We start from the raw sequence: 12,174 nt of genomic DNA on the forward strand, positions 1-12,174 counted from the left end.
GAATGGAAAGTAACTAGTAAATAAGAAAAATGAATTAGAAGATTGCTGTTTTAACACTTGTACGACATATTACACTACTGATGTAATCATGGTCATTCTGACCGCCTTGATAAAGGCTGATAAATCATGACAACAAGGAAGATACACGAGAGACAATAACAGATTACTGAAATGACGAACAGATGAGAAATGTTTTGTCAGATATCAGGGGAAATAAAAACAAACAAAAGTGATATTTTCACACCTCTGAACAATAATTATTCATTCCTTAATGGAAATACCGAGGGCATGCTTTTGAATCTTTGTGTGTTTGTTTATCTTCATGGATTCAACCCTGACAACAAACCGCTTCAACTAACAAATCAATGACTCTGCCAAAAAGTCAAAGAAAAGAAAATTACATTTCACTTCAGCATCAGTTGTGTCTTATATTAAGTTTGATCACAAAACAGAGACAGAGCACAACGCCACTCATCAATCCCCCTATATTGACTTGCTCAATGGGGGAAAAAGCATACAAATAACAGGAGAGGCAAGTGTTTAAGCGATGGACATAAGACCCGATGGGTTCAAACCCCTTTCCTGGTAAATGAAGATCTCATCCATACTATGGAAGGTTGCTATGATGGCTCAGAAAATAGAAACAAAATAAACAATGGACATGTAATGGACACATTACTAAATTCCGTCTGATGGTATCCTATGTGGATACCATCTGGTGTGAGTTGTGCTTTTATCACCGTATGTGCTGTCAGCTTGTTATCAGCTTGTTGTAAGCTCGTTGCTACTTGTTGTCAGCTTGTTGTTAGCTCATTGTCAACTTGTTTTCAGCTTGTTGTTAGCTCATTGTTAGCTTGTTGTCAGCTTGTTGTCAGCTTGTTGCTAGCTTGCTGTAAGCTAGTTGCCAACTTGTTGTTACCTTATTGTTAGCTTGCTGTCAGCTTGCCATTAGCTTGTTGCTAGCTTGTTGTTAGCTTGTTGTCAGCTTGTTGTTACCTTATTGTGAGCTTGTTGTCAGCTTGATATTAGCTTGTTGTCAACTTGTTGTCAACCATATCATGGTTGAAAATGCACATGACTGCTTATCTCAGGAATATAAACTGATCTACATTGCACGCATTAGTGTCTCAGTAATGACAGAGGGTAAAAGGTGATTCAATGGGGGAGCAGTGAAATGGGATTTCGGGCGTTCTGACCTGTCAATGATGCCGCACATGTCAAACTGCAGGTAGCTGTAATTTCCCAACAGTTGTTGCTGCACCATAATCAGGTCCACTGGCTGGTTCCCCACACTGAGGAGGCGCATGCAGCCATGAAAGATGTTGAAGGGATTTTTACATTCCTGACTGTCCTCTTCAGCAGGACAACCTGGAAAGGAAAGCAAGTTCAGCTACAGCCAAATGAAAAACACTGAGAGTCACATGACAGCAGTGATAAAAAAGCAACAACACAGTGATAGGCTTTAAGAAAATGCCAATATAGCTATAGTATAATGGATAGTATTTATAGAAATGGAAGATACATCAGAGCTAAATTGGAATACAATCCACAGGGATGGATAAGATACACCGTGAGTCTAGTAAATGGACTATACTGTAGGGGTTAATGTGCACAGTGCTCTATTTTCTACAGAGGTTAAAACCTTTTATGGTTTACTAAAGAGTAATATTATGTGAAATTGTGGTAAATGTGTTCTACAACACAGAGAGCATAGCTGTGTGGCTGGAATAATGCAAATAGAGGCCAAGCCTTGATCGAATGAATATGGGTATTTTTTTTTCTTAGTAGACCGTTTAATGGGGAAAAGGAGATAGTGTAAATGTGTCAATGTGTATGTGCAGGATGATAAAAAAGCCTAAGGCAGTTAAAGAACATGCCTAGACTGCAATATTGCTCAGCAAAGAGAGGACAAAAGAGAGGAGATTTAAGAAAAGGAGGCAGTGAGGAAGCCAGCGGAGGAAGAGACAGAAGGAGGAGGAGGAAAAAACAAGACTGGAGAGAAGAAAGAGAGAGAATAAGAAGACAAAGAGGAGGAAGAAAGGGAGGAACAGCACGATAGAAGGACAGAGTAAAGATAGAAATGAGAGCACCAAAAGAGAGAGGATAAGATAAAACAGACTTATAACTTTCATTATAAAATAGCCACAAGCTAAATTTGGCTCACAGCACACACAGCTGTAGAGATGAGTATTGACGACTCCAACTGTACTGTGCTATATATAAAATGCCAGCGACTTCCACATATTAAAACACATATTTCATGGCAAGCTCATATAAAACCATAGGGAAACAGTCAGATAACTATGATTACTGCACCTACAGTTTTAAGTTTAAAGGCTTCTTTGTATATGAAAAGACACAATTCAGGTGGCTTGAATTTACAATTAAAAATTTAAAGTAATCATTCAGGTAAATGTGCCTAAAAATTAGTAAAAACTGAAATACAGAAGAATTACTTTATTTATCCCACACAGGGAAATTGAATTTTTTCACTCTTATTATTATACATGTTACACACACAGGCCCGAAACACACACAGAGAGGACCTATACATGCAATTAAGGAGAGATGTTAGAGCGAGGGAGCTGCCAGTGACCAGCACCCCAAGCAGTTAGGTGTTCGTTGCCTTGCTCAACAGCACCTCGGCAGTGCCCAGGAGATGAACTGGCACCTCTCCAGCCACCAGTCCATGCTCCATACATGGTCCACGCAGGGACTTGAACCAGCAACCCTACGGTTCCCAGCCAAGTCACCTATGGACTGAGCTACTGCCGCCCACAGCTTAACAACTGCAGATCTACTGCAAAATTACAAAACTACATAATTGATAATGTGAAGCAAAGCTACTCTTGAATACTGATTTATACACTACACAGATTCTTTACGGTTTGAATGTCCAATATTATTGGTGCAGTCCAGTATGAAGATTTCAAAGGTTTACCTGCTTGCTCTTCAGTTTAGTGTACCAGCCCAATGACTGCCACCTTCTACGGTTTGATAATAGACTCTGACATTCGTGTTTCCCTCTTACCACCAAAGAAGAGTTGACCTCCTACACTGACAGAGTGGCTGGCATGAGCGACGCCTCCTTCTTCTTTATCTACAGCGATAGTCAGACGACCTCGCCTGGAGTTCAGCTCCACTGAATGCCACTGACCGTCATTCAGAGCCGAACCTGAAAAAACGTTTGATTAGAGTTATACCATGTGCATTTTCACTTATGTAGCAATCAATTGTATAGGCCGTTAGACTGACCTGCACTGAGCTCCAGCAGCGCCCTGCCAGCTTTATGGATCTGTAGCCGGAGTCTGGCCTCACTCAGGTACAGCCAGACCACGCCCCCTCCCTGAGGAAGGTCAAAGGTGAGCAGAAGCCCCGCCTTGTTCCACGTCCTGAACTGGAACCCAATGGACACATCCCCCGAGGAGGACGCTGTAGCCCCCGGCAACTGGAGGAAGCTCTGGGGGCCGGGGAACGTCAAGGCGACGGAAACCGACTCAGCACAAGAAAAGGTCACATTGCCCTGAGAGAGAATCATAGAAGTGGAGAGAGAGAGGAGGTGGGACCGAAAAATGATTACTAGAGAGATAAAACAACATAAAACATGAATATTAATCAGCTGTGGAGGGTGTGCCGATGTGACCTCTGTCGCAATGATCTCATCAGCAAGTCTCCTTGAGAATAAAATCCATGAGTGAAAGTGAAAAATGGCTTAAAGGTGGTGAGAGAGGTTGGTTTGTATGTGAAAAGCACTATATGGACTTTCCCGTTGCGGTCCATTGTTTTGAGTTGTGGTAATGACACCAGGTCCATTGCTAAGGCTGCTGCAGTTATATATAACAGTCCCAGCTCTCTGCTGGGAATATCAGTCTGCTATCTTTATAATGCTCCGGAAACACAGATGACATCTAAAAGCCCTTTGTAGGGCTGTTAAAGTGATATATGAACGTATATGGTGGAGGATGCAGCACCACTGCAAAATATAAAGTAAAAAGTGAGCTATAAAATCCCTTAAAAGCCATTCACTCACACACATGCACACCGACCCCCCCCCCCCCCACACACACACACACACACACACACACACACTTACACACACATTCATCATTTAAGGCTCTACTTCTACTTTTGTTATCATACCTTTAAAAATGACCAAACATGGTCTCTATATCGACTTCTTCCTCTCCTCCCCTCTTTTCCATTGACCTTTTTTTTGCCTTTTTTAGGGAGGATAGGCGAGAGATGTACGTAGGTGCCTCATAGAAGTGGTGTTGGTGTGAAATTCCGGTGTAAAATCATCCCAGGGGCTTTTAAGGCAAATGCGGTCGTCAAGTAAGCCATTGAGACAATTCTTTTCAAGTAACAACTATTAACGTAGATTTTCCGGAGAGACGCTAATAGCCTGCCGTGGCTAAGACGGATGAGCTCGGGGCGGCAAGTTGAAGCTTTTCATTGGCTGAAATTGCGGTACGATGGCCGTGCTCTGATAAACCAGTGGCTTATTGTTTTGAAACTGGACATTGAGACGCTAATCGAGACGCTGTGTCTGTGTCTGTTTACTACGAGAGGAGCTTCTACCAGGGCCAGTAGGTAAGTCTTTCAAAACACTCTTTTAATAAACTCCAGGTACACAAACTACATTGTTGGTGCTTCAGTTAATGTGTAGGGACTCTTTTCACGCTACTGCAGAGGTTTGGTGTTATTTGGAGCAGTATTAGTGGTTAAAAAAGATGGTTTAATGCGTTCAACTTGCCGCCCCGAGCTAATACGTGTTAGCCACGACAGGCTGTTAGCGTCTATCCAAGAAATCTACATTCATAGTTGTTAATCAAAAAAAACGGTCTTGATGGTTTATTTAATGAACGAATTTGCCTTAAAATGCCCTGGGATGATTTTACACCGGAATTTCACTTAAATTTTTTCCAGTCATAAATTTGATATGATGTCCATTCTCATGCTTCATTACATCTCATAAGTTGTTGAGCAATTTTTGAGATGATACCATTTGTTACACATATTTGGTGCTAAATTTAATGTAAATGTCAAAAATCCCACATTAGGTTTTAATGCTCAAGACATGAGCAACACCATAGAAAAATCCCTGCTGTGATTTGGTATCAAAACTGTTTGACATTTGGAGGTTTCTGTAAGAATTGCATGTTTTGGCAATTGCATAGCGAGCACTTGTGTAAACTGCTCAGAAACCCCTTTACTGTCAACACACCTGGGGAAGCCATCCGTCCTCTGGTTTCCTCAGGTCTCTAGTTTGTGGTTGTACCCTTTCATGAGGCTGTGTTTATCCTAGAGGTCACAACAGCTCATTTTTTACTCAAGTTTCTACAATGGAAGGGCTACTAACATCATCACACATGAATGCATTTGGGCTGAGTGAATCTAAAATAGTCTCAGCTTTCCAGTCAGAACCAATTTATGCAAACCCAAGACGGTTTAGAAACCCCAGTGTGAGGAAATATTCAAATGATCTAAAAAACACACAACAACAAAAAGAACACATTTATAGTGCATGCTTTGTTTTGCCCCAAACTGTCTGGGTTAATCACGCAGTGGACATATTTGTAAAGGGGACTTCAGTCACTTTTAGTCAGTACCCATAAAACCCATTTGCATTCAGATATCTTGAGATCAAAAATCAAGGGACCCCTTTTGCCTAAAAGCACGACACGGTTAGTACCAATGGATTCCAAATGCAGGCGTCAGCGAGGAGTAAAAGAGGTTAAAAAGGAATATAATAAATAGACTCTATTAAATCTACAGCCATGCATGAACCATTCCTAATAAACCGTCTCTCGTTACAGTAAAGAACCAGCTGAGAAGCCGAGATAAAAAAAAAAGTTTCAGAGTCACTCTTCACTGAGCTTGGTCCACTTATTGTCATTGCAGAAACAGTACCTTGCCGGTCCTGGCGAAAAAAGACATGGAAACATTACTGAAAATCTACACATCACCTGTTTCCTCTCATCACTCACCGCTGTCATTAAGTGCCTGTAAGCTTCACTGACCAACTAGCAACTCATTAGCAGCAGCAACAGCATCCAGATGATTTCTCCGTGACGCTATAAGGATATCAACATTAGCACACCCGCATGTAGACATACACCCATAGCCTCATACGGTATATCATGCATGTGAGAGATTGCATAGCATTAGAGAAGCTTCAGTGGAATATTAGCTTGTGTCGTCGTGGTGTTTTTTTAGCACCTCATGTAAAGAGTAAGTCACAAATAACACCAAGAATAATCTTTTCTCAGTTTTTGAAGGCTAGCCTCCAGATTTGATTTCAGGTGGCGCAGCTCCAGCTATTGATGCTGTGTTCTCTCTCAGATAGAAAAGCTTGGAGCCCAGGGAGTTTGAGGAGCTGCACATCAAAGCTCTCTTCTTTCCCCAAACGATTTGCACGATCTCTAATCGCCACATTAGAGGAATTAAAAACAACTCTATGAGGTGCCACCAAAGATGTGTAGGCTAGACAACATGCTCTGCCTCCTGAGCCACACTCCCTCTATATTGTCCCATGCATGTTTTATCACTATATTCAGTGGCTTATCACACATACACTGCTTATAGTCTGTTTCCATTCTGATCTCATTAATGATCTGCATCAGAGACATGACATCATGTTGTTTATTCAGGGAAATCTTCACATCACAAATTTCATTTTAAAGTTGTACTCCGTAAGATTTTCATCTAGTTAACTGTCTTTGAAGTTCCTATCTTCCTATCTAAGAGTGAATAAAACAACGGTGATTGAAAGCACTTTTCCCTTTTTGCTGTGATGTAAATAAGCTGTCCTATATGAAATTAAAACTACAAGTATACTGTAAAAGTCTGGCAGATAATTTGATAGAATGCTGAGATTCATTCCCATTGCCAATGCAACTAACACTTGAATAAATCATGTCTGCCCCCCTTAATAAATTTCATTCAAGCAGAGCTCAGGTCAAATGAAATGGAAAACATATGTACTTTTTGCCAAGTATTACAATCCGTGTGTCTGTGGTGACATATTTCCCCTAGATGTAAATAAGCCGCCATGTTAGTGATGCTGTTGAGAGCGGTTGGTCTGTCGGCCCAGATCATCACAGATATGCCGCGTTAACTCATAATCGGAAACTCCCAACTTCTGAGTCAGGCTTGTAGTAACGGCAGAAGTGTAATAGGAACGTGTGTGTATGGATTTAAAAGGGTAACATGTAGGGGACGGACTGGAAGTAGAGAGGTGAATGTGTGTCAATAAAGTTTCCAAAAGAGCAACAATAAAAAGTCAACACTCAAGCCTTGGTTACATCTTACTGCCAAAGAGGCCGCTAGAAACAAGACTTCTCAATTCTTATGGAGTGCAACTTTAACCACAAATAAACATAATACCAGGAGTGGGGTTTAGCACCCACTTTGGTATTTACCCATTGGATCTTAAGTACAACACCTTAACCAATAAGCCACCCATATAATACTCACCCTTAGACCAACTTGCTGGTCATTGTGTTTAGCTAATTCTATCAGGTTGAGGCCGTTGTACATCAGGTTTTCCAGGCAGCCATGAAAGTTCCTCTTGGAGACAAGGTCCTGGTCTACCCCTACACTCAACTGTATGCAGACAAAAACATAAACAAGATGGCAAAAAATAAATATATTTGCTTTTAAAATTCATATGTCGGTATTATGTTGACGTAGGCATGTTTCTGTGTCTTCCTTCCCACCTGTTCCATGTTCCAGTGGCTGAACTCTGCAGGGATTTGAACCCTCTCGGTGTGTTTGTCCACAGTAAGGTTGAGATGAGAGCTGCGCCACTCCACTGCTAAATGGTGCCAATGCTGGTCATCCAACAGGCTGCCGAGGGAAGCGAGACGCCGGGGTTCAGAGGATGAAGTCCTACCTGAAAGAGATGAGCAGAAAGAGCAGGAAAAGAAGGTCGGGGTAGACAGGACGTAAAATGAAGAATGAAGGGAGAGGGGCAAGAGGAGAGAGTAGATGAAGAGTATAGAGGAAGAAAAGAAGGAGAAGAGGAGGAGAAAGTTAGGTGATGAGACGTAAGAGGAAGAGAAGGAGGAGTAAAGAAGAACGGGCGATTGAGAGGAGCGAACAAAAGGTACAATGGATAAAAAAAGTAGTATGGCAGAATAAGGAAAGGAGGGAGGAGAGGATAAAACAGACAGACACAAAGAGAAAGTTATTGAAGACTAATTACAAAGAGAGAAATGGAAATGACACATTCTTTGAATCAACACATCATCACTGTTTGATTTAAAGTCTGAACTCAACATTAAGTTACAAGAAAAGAACCATGTGCATCATTCAAGAGAAGATACAATGAAACGTCCAGCTCAGGTCACCAATGAAATTTACATTTTCAATTTCGGCAAACCAGAGAAACTTTGATATGAAACATTTTTGGCACCCTCTAGCTTCTGTGTAAGAAGCACTGGGCTTTCAACTTACAGTGAGTGCTCCAGAAGTCGGGTAATGTAGTAGAAGAGCCGCAAACTTCGCTTAGGTAGGAGGTCAAGGGGGAATGGTTGGTTCGTACACAACACGTATCAGACTTTCCCCAGGGAGACCGTGGTTTGTGTCCTGTCCCGTGTTATGTCAAAGTGCCATGTAGTTGTGTTGCCTAAAGTAGTTTTGATGCCTTAAAGTGAAATTCCAGGGTAAGATCATCCCATGGTCTTTTTCAACAAATACACTCATCAATCATTTTGTCTAACAAACACTGATTAGCTCGGGGCAGCATGGTGAATGCATTAAAACACCATTTTTTAACCACCACTACTGCTCAAAATAACACCAAACCTCTGCAGTAGCATGATAAGAGTCCCTACACATACACCGAAGCATCAAAAGGCTCCTTTCTTTTGGATTCCATTTGGTAATTCACTAACTACGTTGTTGGTGCTTCGTTTTATGCGTAAGGACTCTTATCATGCTACTGCAGAGGTTTGGTGTTATCTTTAGCAGTATTAGTGGTAAAACAAAGCCGTTTTAATGCCTTCACCGGGCTGCCCCGTGCTAATCAGTGTTAGCATTCAGCTGTTAGAGACTGTCTGGAATATCTCCGTTAATAATTGTTACACAAAACAAATTGTCTCAATGGCTTATTTGATGAGTGTATTTGTCGAAAAAGATCCTGGGATGATCTTATGCTGGAATTTCACTTTAACATAACATGTAGTTTTGTTGGCCAAATCGAACTATGTAGTTTTGTTGACTAAACATAATCAACTAGGTTCGTGACCTAATCCTAAACAAGTAGATTGGTCAGGTGTTGGTATGTGAAGAGTAGGGTATGAGAAAGGGTTGCAGCTAGTGATGTCCAAATGAAGCCTCATGAAGCATTAGTTCTATTTGTTGAGTCCACTGGATGGAGCTCTTGGTTTAGAGCAACGGGCTCAACAAATGGTGATTCAATGTGTTTTCAACCCTTTGTTGAAGAAAGAGCTCCATCTAGTGGACTCCGAAAATAATGAAAATGGTTCATGAAGCTTCATTTGGACACCACTAGTTGCAGCAGCTCCGAATCTGTGGTTTGCAGGAACATAACTAATCTGGTGACTGGGTTGGAAACTCCATTGGTTATCTTTGACTTCTGTGTATTTGTTGTGTTATCAAGTCTGCTATTCTGGTTATTTCATTGGCAGGTTTGTTTTTATTAAGCATAACAACAATCTATTTTCTTTTTAGTGATGGTGGGTCCTCCGTTTTCATCTTATCTGAACGGACAGTGTATTGTATGTTGTCTTCTCATTATCTGACCTGGAAGTCTGCTTCTTTCTTATAGTCTGGTGTCAAGGGAATGCAAGCCAAATGACAGCTAGATATTTCACTGTCTTCAGTATCCCACAGAGAGGAGCACATCACCCTCTCCCATCTCCTTAGGGACTACAGGATATCTGTAAATATGCACTGAGAACTGAAGCCAGATATGTGATAAGTGGATTTCTCCCCCCAAAGTACAGGAAGAGGAACTTTGTGTTTCTGATGAGAGGAAGAGCTGAATGCAGTCAGACATTAAAAATGTATTAGAGATTCTTTTGGGGCGACACAATTCCAACTTCAAAGAGAAAAGGAGGCAGTTTGATGATGACGGACAAATGTATTTTTGATATGGCAGCCCATTTCGTGTGAAGGTTCGTCTGCAGCTTGGATGAGAAAAACAACTTCATCCATGGAGGGAAAGTTATGATGGAGACGCCCTGAAACAGGGGACGACTGTCCTGTCAACACATTTACTGTAACGAGTTACAGTCTGACGAGTGGAAAGAGACAATGAAGTCAATATTAAGAGACTTAAAATATACAGAACCATTTCCAACCTTCTCTTCATTTATCATTCTCTGTTTTCTTTTTAGCTCTGTTTCTTTTTGGCAGTGGAAGGGGGGGGGGGGACTTTGAGACTCAGGCCTTTGAATCCATGGGGCGACAGTAGCTCAGTCCATAGGTGACTGGGCTGGGTACCGGATGGGTTGCTGGTTTGAGTCCCTGTGTGGACCATGAATGGAGTGTGGACTGGTGGCTGGAGATGTGCCAGTTCATCTCCTGGGCACTGCCGAGGTGCTGTTGAGCAAGGCACCGAACCCCAAACTGCTCGGGGCGCCGGTCACTGGCAGCCCCCTCGCTCTAACATCTCTCCATTGGTTGCATGTATATAGGTCCTGTCTGAGAATGTGTGTGTATTTCGGGCATGTGTGTGTGTGTGTGTGTGTGTGTGTGTGTGTGTAAAATGAAAAAAACAATAGAGTGAACTAATAAAGGAATTCTTCTTCCTCTTCTTCTTAAATCATCACTGACCTTTGTTACAGTAGATATTATTCAGGTAATGAGTCGGTAGGTTAGTTTAATGCTGCACCGAATAAAAGAATATAGAAAGTGAATATTTCAAACTTAAAGATTTGAATAGTCAACTCAACATGATTTTAGGGTATCATATACTCAGCAGTATAATCATCATCATTATTTTTAATTGGAAAATGTAACCACTTCATTTGACATTTCTGATCTCTCCTTTGGCAAAGTTACCATCGTTATTATTAAAAGGTCAAATTCTTTTTACGCTTATCCTGCTGGAATTCTTTTTTTTTTTTTAAAGATTATATTTTGGCAGTTTTTTCAAGCCTTTTGTTAGATAGGACAGACAGGAAATGGGGTGAGGTGGAGGAGTAGACATGCAGCAAAGAGCCACAGGTCGGAGTCATACTCGCGGCCGCTGCCTTGAGGACCTTCAGCCTCTTTACATTGGGCGACTGCTCTAACCACTCAGCCACAAGCCGCCCCATGCTGAAATTCTTTTGTGACAAAATGGGCCAATTAAGCAATTAAGCAATACATTATTCATAATACTCATAATGCCATGCTACATATCTCTCATAATGAGCTTTTCTTTTTCTACATACTGGTGTAATCAGGAACCCGTGGAAATATTGTGCTAATGACAAGACTTGCTGCCTCTCAACACCCCTTGGATTTGTGAATATCTAATTAAACTGGGTGGTCCAGCTTTAAAAAAAGCATGGTTCTGCAGCTGTGTGGCTATTTTCTGGCATAAAGTACATTCTAGAAGTGGATCTTGACAACTTTGATGTTTGACATTGAGCGAAAAGTGGCATGTAATAAATGTGAGAGTAAGAAACAATCTTATTTGGCCCCTAACGAAGACATGTTGGGTTTTAAATTCAGCACTATGCTGTTAAAACTGGGCCGGCCGGTGGTTCAGTGGATAGAGCAGTCGCCCCCCCCCCCCGATGTAAAGAGGCTGATGGTCCTCGAGGCAGCGGTCGTGGGTTCAACCCTGACCTGCGGCCCTTTGCTGCATATCTCCCCCCTCTCACCCCATTTCCTGTCTGTCCCAGGCTTGAAAATTGCCTTAAAATAATCTTTCAAAAATAATTAGAGACTGATGAAATGAACAAGTCTGTGGCTAGACTATGTTCTCTAGACACAGTAAGTGTCCAAGTCTTCCAGCACCAGCACAACTTTGTTGTGTTCTCATTTAATCATTTCAGTAAAGCAAATACATGTTATGATTTGAGTAGAAGTGCCCGATTTCTTCAGTTGCCTTCAGATATCGTCATTCAATCTATTACCCGTGACTTGAAATGAGTCATCAAATGTTATTGAGATTTCGATACAAGCATCAATACAAAGCTTTAGCTGCACCACACT

General features: G+C 41.5%; 1 protein-coding gene across 1 annotated transcript in view; it reads right to left on the reverse strand.

Moving 5' to 3' along the window:
- LOC310958071 (contactin-associated protein-like 4) overlaps positions 1–12,174 on the reverse strand; it is a gene marked incomplete at both ends in the record, with an annotated part of 111,723 nt that overhangs the window by 44,336 nt on the left and 55,213 nt on the right. The window contains 5 exons of the mRNA XM_083928875.1: positions 1,197–1,368; positions 3,032–3,175; positions 3,256–3,523; positions 7,477–7,605; positions 7,719–7,894. Coding sequence (XP_083785001.1) covers positions 1,197–1,368; positions 3,032–3,175; positions 3,256–3,523; positions 7,477–7,605; positions 7,719–7,894 — 889 coding nt within the window. The remainder of the gene's footprint in view (positions 1–1,196; positions 1,369–3,031; positions 3,176–3,255; positions 3,524–7,476; positions 7,606–7,718; positions 7,895–12,174) is intronic.

This window comes from Echiichthys vipera (genome assembly GCF_963691815.1).
Source record: "Echiichthys vipera genome assembly, chromosome: 15".
NCBI classification, from domain to species: Eukaryota; Metazoa; Chordata; class Actinopteri; order Perciformes; family Trachinidae; genus Echiichthys; species Echiichthys vipera.